Source organism: Pinus tabuliformis, chromosome 8 (genome assembly GCF_031772625.1).
Source record: "Pinus tabuliformis cultivar Carrire ecotype Pingquan chromosome 8, CPIR1, whole genome shotgun sequence".
Lineage (NCBI taxonomy): Eukaryota > Viridiplantae > Streptophyta > Pinopsida > Pinales > Pinaceae > Pinus > Pinus tabuliformis.
Genome location: NC_142294.1, coordinates 909,097,455 through 909,115,653, shown reverse-complemented (window position 1 = coordinate 909,115,653; position 18,199 = coordinate 909,097,455). Strand labels below are relative to the sequence as shown.

Here is an 18,199-nt window from a genome sequence, read left to right as displayed (position 1 = left end):
CCAACACAATCACCACTAGGGACTGCATGGGCCTACACAGTGGTACCTTCGTGCCACACATGGGAGCTTGGAGAGAGAGGAATTGAGGGCTGGAGCTTGTGGGGTAGTTCCGGAGGGGAAATTGCTGAATATTGCAGCCATTTTGGTGACCATCTGCAGTGATATTTTCAGGTGGGTCGAAATACCCAGTAGCTGGAGGAGTGGGTGGAAATTGGGCCGAATTTTGGAGGTCAGCATTTGGCCAAACCCTTTCTGGGTTTTGGTGGGTTATTGGTGGAGAGACCGGGGTTAATTTCCTGGAATTTTTTGAGCACCGGAGGAGGGTCAAATCAGCCATTCTTTGCAGCCAGCAGTTCAGTTCCTAAGGGACCAGCGCATAACTATTGTGGGGACAGCCACCTAGCAGTTGAAGTTGATTTCATCACTTGGGCTTTGCTAGCTTGCCTTGGGAAAGCCCAGGTGCATACTTTCCAAACTACTATTGTACCCCATTCATTCATAATAAAATGGCTCAGTTCAGCGCAGTTTTTGGCTTGTTTCATGGTGTTTAATTTGTGTGGAAATTCTGTGGGTGTTTTGCTATGCATGCTCTGTTTATCACTGATAATTCTCCCTAGTGACATTACAGAACTGTTCAACAAAAGAGGAGGCCGAGTTTCTTTTGGTAGCCAAAGATCAATTGGGCAAAAGGCAGGCCGAGTCCCAGAGACAAACAAACTAACATCCACCAGGGGCTGAGTTACTGTGCAAGAGGGCCGAGTTTCTGTTCAGTGGAACGAATTCTGGGAGGGTCACTTCAGTGGGTCGAATTGTTGGAGGAAGAACCTCATCCAGGCTATGCTATTTCCAGAATTTTCCTTGAAGGGTAGAGTTGCCTGGGGTTGGAAGCAAAGATGATTTTTGAGGGCAGATATCACTTACAGTGGGTTGGACTGGTATCTCCAACAGCTGTGTTACGTGTATTTTCCAAGTTCCACATTTCCAAAAATTTGTAAAGAAATTCTCCCAGCTAATGAAATAATAATTTTGCCCTTGAGGTGAAATTCCTGTGCACATTTGGCTGTAGCAAGTTTGTTCACTAGCTGTTTGATGTAATTTCTGAACTGTTGTTGTGGTAAGCCATAATTGTATGACAAAACTTGTATGTCAAAAGTCTGCTATGAGATTGGCTTAAATTTTTGAAGAATTTTGTGCAAAATTATAGTGCTGGTACATTACAACACGTGTCCTACGCATGCATTTTTTATCATCATGAAATGGCACTAAGATGATAAGAACAGCAACCGATATATTCATTTGTATACCAGAATGTTCTTGTTAGAAAGCCACTTGGCCAGAAATACAAACAGATATTGGCACAATGAAACTAATGCTGCCCTGCAAATGATACAAAAGATTGGAAAGAAATAACACTTCCCAATAAACAAAACAAGCTAAAGATAATGAATTTCTACAGAGTAACAAAACATAAACTTAAAACCAAAATATTGGTTGTAACCTGATTCTTTCGACAAATGAATGCACAGATCCCTTACTGGCACATTGTTTTCTCTGCAAAACCATGATCTACGGATAAGTAGAACAATTTCATATGCATACAGATACACAGAATCTTGGATATATATAACATCCACAGTAATGAAGGATGAAAACAATTTTCAATCCAATTTTTTTTCATCTTACGTTAAAGATATAAAATTATAACATTGAAGAAGACCTAAGTTGGAGGAGTAGTCAAGTCAAAATTCCATGTCTTCTTTGACATATCAACTGTCTCTTGGGCACCGTGATCATACAGAACCTGGCACACAATCAACTTAATCAGATAAGTGTTTGGCAATGTCAGATACGCAGAAGTAAGTTTAAGACAGCTTTTGATGACAAAAATTCAAAATAATTTACAAACTCACAATATGCTTATTACTAGTTGGGTCATAATTTACAATCTTTCCACGATAGAACCTGTTGAGATCCATAATTTTAACATAATCATCAGAAGAGATCAGCAATCAAGAGAAATAACAGAATATAAATAGTAATGCTATTTTGTGGAACAAATTGTAGTGGGCTTTAGAAATATTCCAACAATTTGAGTGGACACTCCACCCATCAAGAGATCAAATACAGCTTTTGAAAAGATGGAAAAGAGTGACTTCTAAACCAAATAAATAGAAGTATAAACAACTAGGCATTAGGAAATAATAGTAAAATAAAATAAATACAATTATTATTAATATTAGTAGGTTGGTGATAAGTCAAAGTTTAAAAGAGTGAAGGAAAAGAAAATTGATTTTGAAGGAGAGGACAAACTTAGATACATCAAGGAAGAGAAGTTATTAATTAATTGAATTTAATTAAAAGGAAGGGTAAAATAGTGCCAACTACTACCATGCATTGCAAGACGAAGATTTCTGAAGCTGTGATAGATTAATGTACACTAATTAAGTTCAGCAGACAGGAAAACCATTCATAAACGTCTTTCTCTTCTTCCTTTCATCCATATCCTTAATAACAAATAAAAGTATTATAATAAGAGCATTACTTGCACCTTTTTTGAAGCGGGCACCATACACGGACAGGAAGACCGATACACTTTTCTGTAGGAGACTTCCTTCTGAACAATAAGAGCTCTACTCAACAAAAATTGCACTTCAGTTATGAATGAATTTACTAGCAATATGAACTCCTCAATATAATGTATCAAAGTATTGCATGAGTTTCAGTTTAAACTGAAAGATATTTGAAAAATTATGGGCATACAAAGACTTAGATATATACCTTTACTGGAAGCTTCATGTGGTCTATGTTTCTGCAGGATTTCAAAATGCAATAAATCAACATACAAATGTGTTTGTAGGGAAGGCTAAAGTGAAACCAAGAAGCAGCATGTTAACTCCATAAAAATACAGACAAAAAGTAAAGGACGGCAGTCAATCCCAGCTGTAATATGCTTTATTCTTGCTCCAATACACAATAAAAAAAAAAAAAATAAAAATCCAACAATGCCAATCCCCAGGCTGCCCAAATCAAGAACATCACATTCTTTGAACCAAGTAGAGTTTTGACCATATGGCATTAACTGTACATTTCATAGATTAGATATAACTTAGTGTAGAGAATAATGCTCTCACCCTAGACAAACTACATTTATACCACATACAATTAGTACAACAGAATGCATGATACATAGGCCAGTTTAGAGTAATTATTTGAAAACAAGCAGCATAATCTACAGCACTTAGAAAAGGAAACCCAATATATGATCAATGTAGTATCAAAGCCTATCTCATTAATAAAACACCCTTTAAACTTCAAAGCTTTCCCACACACCTGTTGGGCAATCTTTTCTGTAAACGGACTCCACAATATCCTCAACACTAGATTCAGATGTTAAAAATAACGAAAAGACAAGATATTTTCTTCTTAGAGATCTCTGTGCAAATGAGAACTGCTCCTTTAACATTCTGAAGATTAATGTTCGCAAGGATGAAAATACCTTTTCAAGCTAACCATCTGGTTTTAATTTTCTCGTATAACATGAAGGAGACTTCAAATGCCCTTGAATTGTACTAATACAATTGATTTCAAGTACAGAGCTCAAGAGCATACATGGGTGAGCATAAACATCTATACAGGCCACTTCAGAGTTTCCACATGTAATATTCCTAGATGGAACTTAACAGTAAATATCAAAGCAATGCACAAGGAACAACAAAATAAATTAAACCAAAAACACAAATCAATACACAATAGATGCCAACAAAATTCTTTGAGCCATTTTATTAATAAACTGTGTATGGGTACATAGAGTAAGCTGAAATGATAGAACCTGGGCCTGCCATGCAAGCCATGCAAAACCCAGAAGTGATATCTCTAACTCAGAAGTGGTCCAACAAATGTGAACCTCGTTCATTCTTTCGGAAAAATTTTGTGGATACCCTACTAAAAAGGTTTCATGACGAAGAAGAAGATAATATCTATGAAAAAATCGTTCATCCCAAGCAAAAAGGGTTTGTAAGCGAATTCACCCACGAATGGGGAGTATTATCTAGAAGACAAAGAAGGTTTACTGATGAATAACTGTTAAAAATGTATAGATGTGTACTTGAGTATATTTGAGCAGAATTGAAGTTGTACAAGCCCAAAACTATTGAAGAAGTTAGACACGCAGCGATAATTATTGAGAGATAAATACAAATTCCATAAAACGTCATATACCATTTGTGAAAAATCAAACAATTCCTCAAAAGGAAAGACAAGCAAGAATTCTCTAGACAAGTCTAGCAAGTACATTCCACCCCCGTTGTGAGGAGGAAAACAACAGTGATGTTTTGAAAAGAAAAAAGATGGCAAATGTTGGACGTGCGGAGACAAATATTCTCCAAGACACAAGTGCAACACACAAAAACTCTACTACTATGAAGCATAACAAGAAGAGGAATCTTCAAATAGTGACTCCAACAAAGAAACTAACGAAGAAAATAAGACTCCTAATCTAGATCGAGAAGAAGAAAATATGTCAAGAATTTCTATGGCAGCAATCATAGGAATAGCCTAGCCACAAACATTAAAGCTGAAGGGACATATTAAGAAGCAAAATGTTATTGTGTTAATAGATTCAGGAAGCACCCACAATTTTATAGATGTCAATGTCGCAAAGAGGCTAAATCTATTTTCATATCCTGTGTCAGATATAAAGGTTATGGTAGCAGATGGGAAAAGAATAGATGGAGCAGGGAAGTGCCATAAGGTTACACTGCAACTAAGTGATTACAAAATGGAATCTAGCTTTTACACAGTGCCCTTGGGAGGTGTAGATGTCATCCTGGGAATACAATGGTTACAAATGTTGGGAACGTATTCCACAAACCATCAGAAACAATTCATTAAGTTCAAGTGGAATGGAAGAAAGTATAAATTGTTCAGGTTCTAGGCTCCTCCTACCCAAATCATATCTACACAACAAATGAAGAAACTTATTTGCAAAGGAGCTTTGGTATTCGTCGCACAGTGCCAACAATTAGAGTTATTATCTATGGAAGGGACTCACCAACAATATGAAGTTACATGCCTAATCCGGAAATTACCTCCTGAAAGGAAGATCAAACACATCATTGAAGTTAAACCGGATGCGACACCTACGAATGTCAAGCCATATCCCTATTGTTGGAAAATGTAACTATGTTCGGCCTTCATTAATGTACTTGAGTCATGATGTAATGTACTTGTCAAGAGAATAAAGAGAAGAAATTTTATTTTTGTAACAATGGCTTATTAAAGCATGGGTTTCATGCTTGGGTCATCATTATATTAGTCAAAGTCCCCATTATGGACTCCTAGGATTAATATTTAGTTTATAGAGATTATACATTCAAAGAGACCCTTTTTAGGCTTTTGAATCATGTAAAAAAGTTTAGTATTGAGTCAAATATGATTTATGTATCCTCCACATCAAGTCGGCCTAAAGGACTCTAATTCGACCCGCAAGAAGCCTATAAATACAAGCTAGTCGAAGTCATTTGGAGCATCAACTCTAAAGCTAGTTTGATATCTCAAGAGTAGCTGAAGAAGTGCAAAGTTTGTAGCGAGGAGTTCAAAATGTTCATTTGGGGTAGCATTGGATGTGCTCTAGCCACGAAAATTGGTGGAGAGACTAAAGCACATGAGATCTCCAATGCCCAGAAATAGTTTGGGCAGATTCTAAACAGTTTGGGAGATATTAAAATAATTAATAAATTTAATGGAGTCCCTAAGTCTAAACTTAGGGAAAATAAAATATTAATGTGAATTAATATAAAACTGTGTTGGAAGGGTCCAAAAGTCATGGATCAAGCAAGAGTTAATCTTAGCCGTTGATTAGAGACTTAATCTCAGTCGTTGAATTGTCAACGAGAAAAGTATAAGAGGAGGATTGAGGGTCAATTGGAGAACACACCGAGTTGATCAAGATTTTGATTTTTTGGGGCAAAGTTTGCTGAGGAAGTCGAAAGAGTGATCAGAGTTGTAGCTGAGGGGCAATGAATACAGAAGCAGAGAGGCATAGATAGTACCAGGAGGATCTGTGTAGAAGTCGGGAGAGAGGGACGTAGAGCTAGCTAGAGGTTCATGTAGAGCTAGCCAGGGCTCACACAGAGGCAACTATGAGTTGTGCAGTGCCTCAGAGAGCCAGTGTAGGTGACGCGGAGGCTCTAAGGGCTGACGCAATGCCTCTAGAGGCTGATGCAGGGCAAGCTAGGGTGACGCTGGGCTAGAAAGGGCTGACACAGTCCCTAGAGGCTGACGTTGGGGTTTTCCATGGGGCAGATTGGAGCTAAGAGCTGTCGGAGTGTTTATCCGGGGTTTCAGCCAGATTATCTATCTCTGAATGAGAGGTAATACTGCCGAGATTATTCTCTATTGGGTGAGCCGGTTTTGGCACCCAGATTGTATTCTGAAACTGCTTAATAATTAAAACCCTCAGATAGCTGCACCGGTTTTCCCGCATTGGGTTTTTCCAGGGAAATTGGTACAAAAACAACAATGTCACTTGTGTGCTTGTTTTTTTTCCTTCAGTTGATGATTTGTAATGTGTTGAGCATGTACTTGTATTTATTTTCAATATTTACATGGTAAATAACTTGTTAATTAATCAGAACAAGTAGGCAGAAATAAATCAGAAAGTGCATGAAGGGTTTCTAACAGGTTAGACTTAGAAATTCCAACACAAAATAAGTGTGAGTTTGGGGAAGTCTATGGAGAGGAAGAAAATCGAACTTTTGATGCCTCTCTCTCACTGTTTCATGGTTTGGATCGGGAGATCGAAGTCTCCTAAGTTTCACTATTGTTGGAAGTTGTTGCCTAGTCGAAGTTGCTGGAAGGGGTTGAAGATATGGAAGGCTGACTTGGTGTGGAGGGAAGGTCTGGTATTGGTCTAGGGTGAAGAGTCCCAAATATTACTATTGAAAGGAAGAATTATCTTGATTGGTTTTTACCCTCGAGGGGGGTTTTTCCATGGCATAGTGCCTATATCTTGTGTTTCTTGTTTTGTAATCTTCACACACATAATATGGTAATTGCTTGATGAAAGATAAGATAATAAAGAAGTAAAAGAAGCCAACATACTCACAAGTAATTATCAAGAAAGGAGAATCAAACCCTAATATAACTACTTTGATTTTCCAACAACTATCCCCATCATCATAAAACAGAGAAAGCAGAAGTCCATATGCGGCTCTAGTTGTGTTAGTCTGAAAGAAAGATGGATCCTTCCAGTTGTGTATAGATTATCGAGGATTAAACAAGATTACTATTAAACACAAATTTCCCATTCCATTTATTGATGAGATGCTGGTCGAACTCCATGGCACAGAATATTTTTCAAAACTAGATTAGAGGTCAAGCTATTACCAAATCCGAGTACGATTAGAAGATGTCAAGAAGACTGCGTTCAGAATTCATGAAGGGCATTATGAGTTTCAGGTAATGCCATTTGGTCTAACAAATGCACCAGCCACATTCCAGGCAACCATAAACGAACTTTTTTGCCCATACTTGTGAAAATTCGTATTGGTTTTCTTTGACGATATCCTCGTCTACAGTAAAACATGGAAGGAGCACCTCAAGCATTTAGAAGAAGTACTTTCCGTATTGGAGAAGAATTAATTTTATGCAAAATTATCAAAATGTACCTTTGGACAAAAGGAAGTCGAAGATCCAGGACACATCATATCCAAAGAAGTCGTCAAAGTAGGTCCCAACAAGATTAAAATAATCAAAGAGTGGCCCAAGCCAAAGAATATATCAAAACTTAGGGGATTCCTTGGATTAACCAGATACTACAGAAGGTTCATAAAAATTACGCACATGTGACTGCTCCCCTAACGAATTTACTAAAAAAAAATTCCTTTCAATGGGACAATAAGGTAGACGAATGCTTTGAATCCTTAAAAGAGATAATGTCATCTACCCCGGTTCTGGCAACCCCATATTTCTCCAAACATTTTGTGGTAGAATGTGATGCCTCAGGATTTGGGATTGGAGCAGTACTAATGCAAGACGGTCGCCCCATAGCTTACGAAAGTTGAAAGCTTAATAAAAGGGAAAGCTTGAAGTCTACCTACCACAAAGAGATGTTGGCCATTATTCATGCATTAAGAAAGTGGTGTCAATACTTATTAGGGAGCAGGTTTCCAATGCACACAGATCATAATAGTCTATAGTTCTTGTTGCAATAAAAAACATTATCAACAAAACAACAGAAGTGGATAGAGAAACTGGTCACATTTGACATGGAAATTTTGCACAAAAAGGGAAAAGATAATGTGGTTGTTGATGCTCTCTCACATAAAGATGAAGACACCACAACATGCTCTCTGTTGCACACATTTTTTCAAATTTCCAAGGAAGCAGATATGGGCTAGGATTTTTTAAAGGATCAAATCATCAATCAACTGTTCATTGAGTCATTGTAAACCCATTATGCAAATTTGTAATTAAATGATTCTAGTAAGACCGTGTGTGTATGTAACAACCTAGGTAAGCTTATTATTTTGGCAATAGTTGCATCCTAGGAGGTTTTTCATCTCACTGATTTGTTTGTGTTTCTAAGCACGGATGGTCAGCAAAGTTTTACCTTCCAACCTCACCCCAAGCTAAGGTGGAATGTTTCATCAAAGTCTTAGGTGAGTCCTAGTGTTTTAGTCGAGTCTTATGTAAAAGTAGTTTGAGAATTATTTAATCTAATTAGCTAAATTATTTTATTACAAATCACTTGGTCTACTAGATCATATTGAGTTGTAGAATTGGGTGTGTAATTTGAGGGTTTATACATGAACGAGTGTTTCCCCTTTGAGGGTTGAATTGTAAAAATCATATGTAAAAAATATTTTAGTGCATGATCTCTCATACTTAGACATCATAGCTAAAATATTAGGAAAAAATTATTAATCCCCTCAAGTGTCATTTAACTAAAATTTCTGGAAAAAATAAATTAAAATCCTAGGCAAAAAATTTAATTAATTAGAGTCAAAATTAAATGTCTAGAGAAATTAAATTCTCCAAGTGGAAAATTCGTGAGTCTCAAAGGAATTAATTTTTGGAGGTCCCCCACCAAGGGAATATTCGAAATTTAAAAGAAAATTGGACACTTGGGCCTTGGTGGTTGAGTCAAAGTGAATTTTTTTAGGAAATTAACTCAAAATAATTAATTTTGAGCTAATAAAAAATGGGTTTAATGAGAAATCCGAAAATTCCTCAAAAATAATTATTTCAATGGCAAAGATTAAAATATCATCAAGGATTTATCAACGTCTGAGATTAATTTGACAAGGATTAAGCCAAGCAGCTATTATTTTTCTACTTGGAGTGTTTAACTAAAAATTAGCAAGTCATTTGAATCTCAAACCATCAGAGGTTTGGCTAAGAAAATTCTGCAGAAAAACTGATGTAATGCTACTACCCCGCTAGGAACATTATTTGAATCATGATAAAGACTTTGGGGTGTAGTTCATGGTGTTTATTGTCTAATGATTTGTGGTACTTGTTGGGTGCAACATTCATATATTGTGCTTAAATATTTTTTAAAGTTTGTTTTTCATTAGATGGGGATAAGATCATTCTATTGGTAGATTTTGGATTTATCTTAGGTGATCTGATTCACCATATGTCTAAAAAGATTTCTTGAAGAAAATATATAGTGTTTGCAAGTTCTCCAATTCTTGGACTCTAAGTTCACAAATTGTGAATGTAGGTTGACCTTGTTTGAACTCTGAATATTTATATCATTTATTTAATCTCGCTAAGGTTGTAGTTTGCATCTATTCTTAGAAATACACCCATTTATCAAAAAAATTCTAAATTTTTTTCTCAAAATTTCTTTCAAAAGCCTTGTATATTTGTACATTTGTAAATAGTTTTTGTATAATATATATTTTGTAAATTATTTTTTTCCTAACTGGGGTTTTGGGTTTTGAGAATTTTTGTATATATTGGGCTTTTGGGCATTTGTAAATTTATTTTTGTAGGTGTGATCAAGCAAAAAGAGCTGGAATAGAGCTAGATCTAGGTCTTTGAGGGTAAGATCTAGTCTCTAAATTTTTTTGGAGGGTCAACCATTGAAGATTTTGTAGTAAAACTTAGATCTAAAGCAAATTAAATTTTTCATAGCTAGGGTTTCAAGTTTCAGCCCTCCCGAGCCTAGATCCAACCCCTCCAAGGCTAGTGTCTCCCTCTCCTAGCCCTGCATCACATTTTTGGGCCTTTTTGGGGCTGGTCATACCCTCCAGGCCTCTCGTCCTTCCTTCCTTGGCCCAACGTTGAGGCTTTAGGGCCATTTTTGGCCTAGTTGTGGCCTTAGAAGGCCTCGACCCCCTCCATTACCCTAGATGTCAACCTTTTAGGGTTGTCGTGGGCTTTTCAGGCCCCCTCTTTGCCTCGATGTCCCTTTTTCCTGCCTCGACCACCTCCTTTTCCCTTTGCTCTCCCTTTTGGCCTCTCTTTTCCCCCTTTTCAGCCCTCCTTCAGCCTTAAACCCCAGCTGTCATTCCTTAGAGGGCTTTCTCTCTCCAGCGTCAGGCCTTCTTGGCCTTTTCTCGCCTCCTTTGCCTCTTCCTGGGCCTTCTACGCCCTCTATTGCCCAACACTATCCCTACTGGGCTGCCTTTTCTTGGTCCTAATTTGACCCTTCCTATCTCTAAATTTTTTTGGGACTAAAGCTTGGTGTGTTTTGCAGAAAATTTGGCCCTAAGTTGGTGTTTTCAGGTGGCAAAATCATTCAAGAAATTTTGACAAGTTTTGGGCAAGTATCTACAAGGCTTTGGGCCTAAGGTTTGTTATCTAAACCCTCATTTTATATTTGTTTTGCTACGGTTGTAATATATTCTTCATAATAGTGATATAAGTGCCCTAAAATCACAACTAAGTGATCTAAAAACTCTAAAAATTTCATAATAAAATTCTCTTAAATTTTTGGCCACTTAGCCATTGAGTATCTAGCCTAGATCTAATTTTTAGCTTGTTGGAATATATTTCCATAACTGTGAAATCAGATTTGATATTTTCTGACTATTGCATCCTAAAGGGTTGAAAAATCAATTTTTTTTTAGTTTGGTAAGCTTACTTTAAGTTTTGGGCATAATTTGGCACGTGTTGTAGCATCAATAGCTCACTGATTGTCCATTTTACTTACTATTATAACAAGTCATTCAGATCTGATATATGTTGAACATAACTTCTTAAGAGGGTTGAGAACTCATAATTTCATATTAGCTAGCTTGTTCTAAGTTCTAACTGTTGATTTCTGGTAGCATCGGATGTGCTCTAAGCCTCAAATTTTGTAGGGAAGCTTGGGAACACGTACTCCAAAGAACCCAAAAAGTGTTTTGGGAAATTGCACCTAGAAACGGTTTTATTAAAATAATTAATTATTTTTTATAGACCCTAAAAGTCTAAACTTAGGAAAATAAAATAATTAATTGGTATTAATCTAACTGTGGGCATAACTTCTAAAAGAAGAGGAGGATCAAGCAAAAATGATTTTAGCCATTGATTAGCTTCTAATCTGGGCCGTTGAATGTCAACGACGAGATTATTTAAGGAGGCTTGAGGGTCATTTGGAAAGACACATAGAGTTAGTTCAAAAGTTCGATTTTCTGAAGTAGCGCAGCTACCGAGAGAATTTTGATAGAGTTTTTATAGAGAGGGGTAGAGGGACTTTTGGCTGGAGGATATTCTCCGGAGCCAAGAATACTAAGTAGAGAGGCAAAGATACACACATAGGAGGTAGCCCAGAGGCCAGAGAGGGTGACGCAGAGCCAGGAAGGGCTCATGTAGGCCCCACACAGAGCAACGCAACAACTTCCAGCGCAGAGGTCCGAATTTGCTGAGGAAGCTGACATTTCTAAGTCAGGAGGGTTGGAAAAGGCTTTTGAAGGCAGATCGATTCTCAGTTGAGTTGACGCAGTGACTTAGAGGCTGATACAAGGCCCACAGAGGGGCAATGCAGGAGTAGTCAGGGAACTCGCAGTTCAATTGCCGGACCAGCTGGGACTTGCAGTGTAGAGCGAGGTAATATCACCAGTTTCTTCTGCTAAGTGATTTTCTCTATAACTGGATTGTTGGGAGGGCATCCAATAGTCATATTCAGAAATACTTCAGCTTAATAATAAAAACCCTCAAATCTGCTGCATCGGTTTTCCCGCATTGAGTTTTTCTGGAGAAATTTGTCCAAAATAACTGTGTCATTGTGTTGTATCTTTTTCCTGTTCAATTTCTTGTTTCGACATATTATTTGGAATAGTGAATGTTGCAGTTGTATTTACTTTGATATTTATCGTAGAACACAGTACACAACTTGTATGGATTAACAAGTAGGAGAAGTAACATTAGTTGTTGCAGTAGAGATTCCGGGTTTAGGAATTTTCACATGGTATCATAGTTGTAGGTTAAGCAAGAAGAACAGAGTTGGAAGACAAAGCGCTGAAGGAAGAAGGGAATTTGAAATTCCTGCAGAGGCACCAATTCAAATCCCTAGAGGGATTGCTCAATCCAGACCAGAGGGCAAAGATTTTCGAGGTAAGTCTCTCTGAGTGAGTTGACAGAGAGGTAAGACTTCCAGATCAAGGTTTTCCAGCATCAGTGGGAGCAGCACAACAGATCCAGCGAAGAGGGGTTTTCTTTCTGGGGGGACGCAATTTTCCGCAGGAAGTTGCTAGGCAGAAAATACGTAAGAGGAAAGAGTTAGACATGGTTGAGGAAATTTCTTCCTCGGAAAATTCCTCGCCAAGGAATTTGAATTCTCACGAGTTGAGAAGCAGCAAGGGGCAGCAGATATACTGACTCCAGTCGTGCGTGTGTAGGCTAGCCTAGCAGTAGTGTAGAGGAGAGAGGAGGTAATTCAACATTTTTGCAGAGATGGCCATGGATGGGCCGCATCCATGGAAGAGCAACAAATTAGATCTAGTTGCCGCAGATTTATCACATGGATCAGTATCCTTGCTACAAGAACCCAACAGAATCAGTAGCAGGAGGATCACAGTGTCAGCAGACGCAGCTAGTCATTCAAGTGACAGTGGCATAACTAGTTGTAGTCAGTGTCTGGAAGACAGTTGCAGATCTAGTTGTAGTGACACAGGCAATGTTAATTGCCCGTAGTATGTAGGAGAAGTTCTAGCCAGGAGATTCCCAGCGCAGAGCTTCGCAATCTGGTTCCAATGCAAGAGGATTGTGTGAGTTGCCAGGAGGGAGCAAAGAGATTTCCCATAGGGAGGTCGAGATTCAAAGGAAGTCTAGTTTCAAAGGGAGCATCCCTATGGAAGCTAGTACTTCTGGATTTGAGGAGATCATACTCATTATTGCAGTAGTTGCGGCAACAGAGCAGTAGCAGTCCCAGTATGAGTATATCATATTTTTCCATGACAACTAGGAGGGAGGTGCACTGATTTGGAGTTGTAGTTCGAAGGATCTACAAATGGGTAGGATCCTTGAGGATCCCACCTCTCGGATCAATTCCTCGCTACGGGAGCCTAGATCGGAAGTAGCAGGATGGACTAGTGTCGAATGGTGCTGAGGAGTGTCGGAGAGACAATTGTAGTGGCTAGGAGCGCCAGAGACTAAGCAGCGCAAATCAGAGTTGGCAACAGTGTAGATGGCACAAAGCAGAGGTTAACAACAATGCAGAAGATTTAAAGGGTCAGCGTAGAGACTAGCAACAGTCAAGTTCCAGCATTCACATGGTATCATACTGAACATAGTTAGTTTAGTAATTAGGGATGTTTTTCCATTGCTGGTGCAGTAGCAGCAGCAGTTTGCAGTGCAGTGGCAGTGCCAACAACAACACAGATGCAAAAATTCAGAGGGAGTTGTAGTATGAATGCATTATTGACAGTGGTAGGGTCAGCAACAGTATAGATGCAACATTTGCACATTGGTTGGTGGACAACATGTTAGACATCAATAGTGCAAAGGGAGATGTTACAAAACAAAGTGATGCTTTAGTGGGAGGCATTGCTAGAGCACATTCCTCGCTAAGAAGGGGTGTTCATTTCTGGTAGCATTAGATATAATATAGGTCTCAAATTTTGCAGGGAGGTTTGGGCAAAAGTATTTCAAAGAACCCAGAAAGCGTTTTGGGAAATTCCACTCAGAAATAGTTTTATTAAAATAATTAATTATTTTTTATGGGACCCTAAGTCTAAACTTAGGAAATAAAATAATTGATGGGTATTAACTATGGGTGTAACTTCTAGAAGAAGACGAGGATAAAGTAAAAATGATCTTAGCCATTGATTAGCTTCTAATCTGGGTCATTGAATGTCAACAAGGAGATTATTTAAGGAGGCTTGAGGGTCATTTGGAAAGACACACAAAGTGAGCTCAGAAGTTCGATTTTCTGAGCAGGGCAACTGTTAGGAGAATTTCGATAGTGAGTTTTTCCAGAGAGGGGCAAAGGGAGTTTTGGCTGGAGGATCTTCTCCGGAGCCAAGAATATTCAGCAAATAGGCTGAGAGGCACACAGAGGAGGCAGTGTAGAGGCCAGAGAAGGTGACACAAAGCCAGGAAGGGCTCACGCAGGCCTCATGCAGAGCAGTATAGTAGCTTCCAGTGCAGAGGTTCGAATTTGCTGAGGAAGCTGACGTTTCTGAGCTGGGAGGGCTGGAAAAGGCTTTTAAAGGCAGACCGATTCTTAGTGGAGTTGATGTAGTGTCTTAGAGGCTGACGCAGGGACAGTGCAAAAGTAACTGGGGAACTCGCAGTTCAACTGAATAATCTGGGACTTGCATTGTAGAGTGAGGTAATCTCACCAGTTTCTTCTGCTAAGTGACTTTCTTTGTAACTAGATTGTTGGGAGGGCATCTATTAGTTGTATTCAAAAATACTTCAGCGTAATAATAAAAACCCTCAGATCTGCTGCACTGGTTTTCCCGCATTGGGTTTTTCTGAGGACATTTATCCAAAAATAATTGTCATTGTGTTGTATCTTTTTCCTGTTTAGTTTCTTGTTTCGAAATATTATTTTAAATAGTAAATGCTGCAGTTGTATTTACTTCGATATTTACCGTAGAACATAGTAAACAAATTGTATGGATTAACAAGTAAGAGAAGTAACATCAGTTGCTGCAGTATGGATTTCAGGTTTAAGAATTTTCACACTAACACTTAGCAATTGTTGGGCATAACTTGGCACACACCCTCATATTGATAGTGTTGACCCTGCTGCCTACACCTACCTACAAGTCAATGAGAAAAGCCTTCAACTCCACAAGGTGTGGTTGGTGGTAGGGAACTCAGAGAAGGGGCCATCACACTAATCCTAACTCTCTCCATTTGAACTATCTCCTAGGTTAGCTAAGGGGGGTGGTCCCTAATGAAAAGTTAATTTAAAAAGGATGTGAGTTTCTAGGAGAATTGTTAGAGTTAAATAGATTATCTCTTTAATATTTATAAGAAAAAAATTGATATGAGCAATAACCATCATAAGATAAGCATGAAATACATAAACAACCAGTGCCTTCCAAGTATTTGCTTTTTAAGAAATGAAATTGTATTTTGCTTAAAATGAAGTAAAATGCTTTCAAATGGAAAGCCAAAATAACCCTGAAAAGTGAAACACTAAATTGTTAGCACAAGATATTATAAATGCTTTCAAGATGAATAAGTCTACAAATCAAAGCATGGAAACTATCTTGCTCAAAAGGATACAAAAATAACTCAAATGTTAGACCAAGATGACAACAAAGTATGTTACAAAAATAATCTACAAGAGGCTAGGCCAAAAAGTATGAGCAAACTCTTTTTTTTTACTACCCATGACTTAGCTCTTTGAAATAGCCAGATATTGATAAATGAAGTACAATATGTAATAAATAAATTTTTCCATGTTTGATAATTTGATGAAAGAAACAAAAGCTTTAAGAAACTTGAAAGAATCCATGCAAGACACAAATAATATATAGATGAGACTTTGGAATTCAAAACATGCGGGTTCTTCTTGAAGATTTTTCAAAAATGGGTTGATTCCTCCGAGAATTTCGTCTCACGCTTGAAAAGCTTGACCAAATAATGATTCATCTACAAAACTTCATCGCAAATCATTAAATCGACATGAAATTAAATAAGTGTAGTGGAAAGAATTCCTATAGATACATCTATTATCCACTAGAAGATTTATTTTCCTAAAGCAAATAATTAATTCTTATGCTAATATGAGATAGTTGCATACTAACATAACTTGAAACAAGCATGAAAGAAATAATGACATGAGAAAATAAATAGAAGCATAACAACAAGTCAAGAATTTACCACACATGCAAGGAGAAGAACACCATCACGCTTTACCCCAAACACTGTTGTATTATATTGCAAGTAGTGAATACAATCCCGCAAAGTCTCCTCAAGCACAATAGCTCGTATTACATGATACAATATGAGAGCCCATGGCTCTATTATATAGAGAGTTGGGAGAAAATCCCAATGAAGAATGACAATGACAAATGGCATTGGAGTCAATCCCAATGTAGAAGTGATTAAACAAGTGGCATGAGGTGACAATTCCAAAGAGAAATTCAAATTTTTTGTACAGAGCTCCAATGCCCAGTGTAAAAATCGAATTCTGGCAAGTGGACATCATTTTCTTCTTCCGTTATATGCCAAATTAGAATTTTATGATGAAATGACAAGTGTATATGGGTGGTAACCCATGTGGGGACAATTTCCCACAAAAATCTCCACCAAATATTCTCTCAAATCCTCCCAAATGTGCATTAACTTCACAAATTTGAATTTCAAACTAAGCAGCGTTCTCATTTAATGCCAGAAATTCAATTTTATTTTAGCACATGTCATTTCCTTGATTTTGGGTGTCCATATCACCTTGGGACTTCACTTTAACTACCCCATAATTTTCCACCTCATTTCCACAACATTTAGCATGTGTAGATATTTATTTTTCTCCACTTATTTAATTTATGGCTTAATTAATTACCTGATTTCCCACTAAACTTAGGAAAAGTGGGTTTTGAGGGTCCAAAACACATTATTAACCCCTCAAAGTGTGACATAGTAGAAAGTTGAGGGTGAGAGGTGTAATTTTGATTACTCATATCCCATACAACTTCTCTAGACTACACTTATTACAATTTAAATACAATTTTATTTGCAATTTTTAACTTGCAGGAAATCTAAAAACTTAAAAAATGACTACCTAGACCTAACCAAATTCCACAAAAAAATTTGTGTGATCTAGTATGGTAATATACATCGACTATAGACACTAAGATGTGTTAGGGGAACAACTTTCAAACCGTCACCCCGGTTTTGGGGTAAAAAGAGAGTGAAAAAACCCAGAAAATTATCCACTTCTGAAAAATATGGGATAATTAACCAGATAAAAAAAACACTCCAAGGTGTACTCGTTTGTTGATCGAGTCCCAACATCCTAGGCCTATTACAGACTCAAAAAATCATCATTACTAGTATCACTTATTACAATTCTCCGCAGGGTGTGGAATCTAGGTACAAGAAAGATGATGAGAAGATAAAAGTAGAGTTAAAACTCTATTGACTGATGATATATGATGGTACAAGTGTCTTCTGGATCATCCTTGGGCATGGAGTCTTCATATAATCATCAAGTGCCACTCTAGTGGTCAATAGGTAGCTCATTAATTTCTCTGCTATCATAACTCATAAGTACATTCAAATCTGATATAACATCAAATGATTCCTCATAAGTGGTTTTTATTGTTTCATGCTCTAAGTAATTCATTTTGGAAAAGATTTTTTGCTTAAACAATGGAATCTAACGTTTACTTGTCTTGTGTTAGCTATAAGAATTGTTAAAACTTTGCACTAAGACACTCACACATCTAAGCTCTAATCTTCTAATCTTGTTGATGATTTTTTAAATTATTTTGGCATAAGATCTAATTGATATTGTGGTTGAAGCATTTTGGAATAAGTGCTCTAAGTTAAGATCATAATCTTGTGCTTTGGTTTAATTCTATTATCTATCTTGAGCAATTGGCATTTTATTCTAATTGAGCAATTTTTCATTATTGGCATTGTCTAAAAGCATAAGATTGTTAATTGAATATCTTGAGTAATTGGTATCTTGTGGATTTGATATTGGCACTAAATAAATTGGCATGTTCTTGGTTGTAAGATTGCATTTTGATTTACAAGTACTCTTATCTCTAAAGATTCATCATAACTTAAGTACTTAAAC

General features: G+C 37.4%; 1 protein-coding gene across 3 annotated transcripts in view; it reads right to left on the bottom strand.

Annotated features, from left to right (window-relative positions):
• Window positions 1-1,285: 1,285 nt before the first annotated feature.
• LOC149238482 (histone-lysine N-methyltransferase ASHH3-like) overlaps window positions 1,286-18,199 on the bottom strand; it is a 482,839-nt gene continuing 465,925 nt past the window's right edge. The window contains exons 10-14 of one of the 3 annotated variants that reach the window (XM_089373046.1): window positions 2,779-2,809; window positions 2,543-2,630; window positions 1,911-1,962; window positions 1,684-1,801; window positions 1,286-1,551 (exon numbers count right to left, since the gene is read on the bottom strand). In XM_089373046.1, coding sequence (XP_089229172.1) covers window positions 1,718-1,801; window positions 1,911-1,962; window positions 2,543-2,630; window positions 2,779-2,809 — 255 coding nt within the window. In that variant the 3' untranslated portion in view covers window positions 1,286-1,551; window positions 1,684-1,717. Of the gene's footprint in view, window positions 1,802-1,910; window positions 1,963-2,542; window positions 2,631-2,778; window positions 2,810-18,199 lie in introns of all 3 variants that reach the window. The other 2 variants (XM_089373045.1, XM_089373047.1) reach the window with 2 other exon arrangements.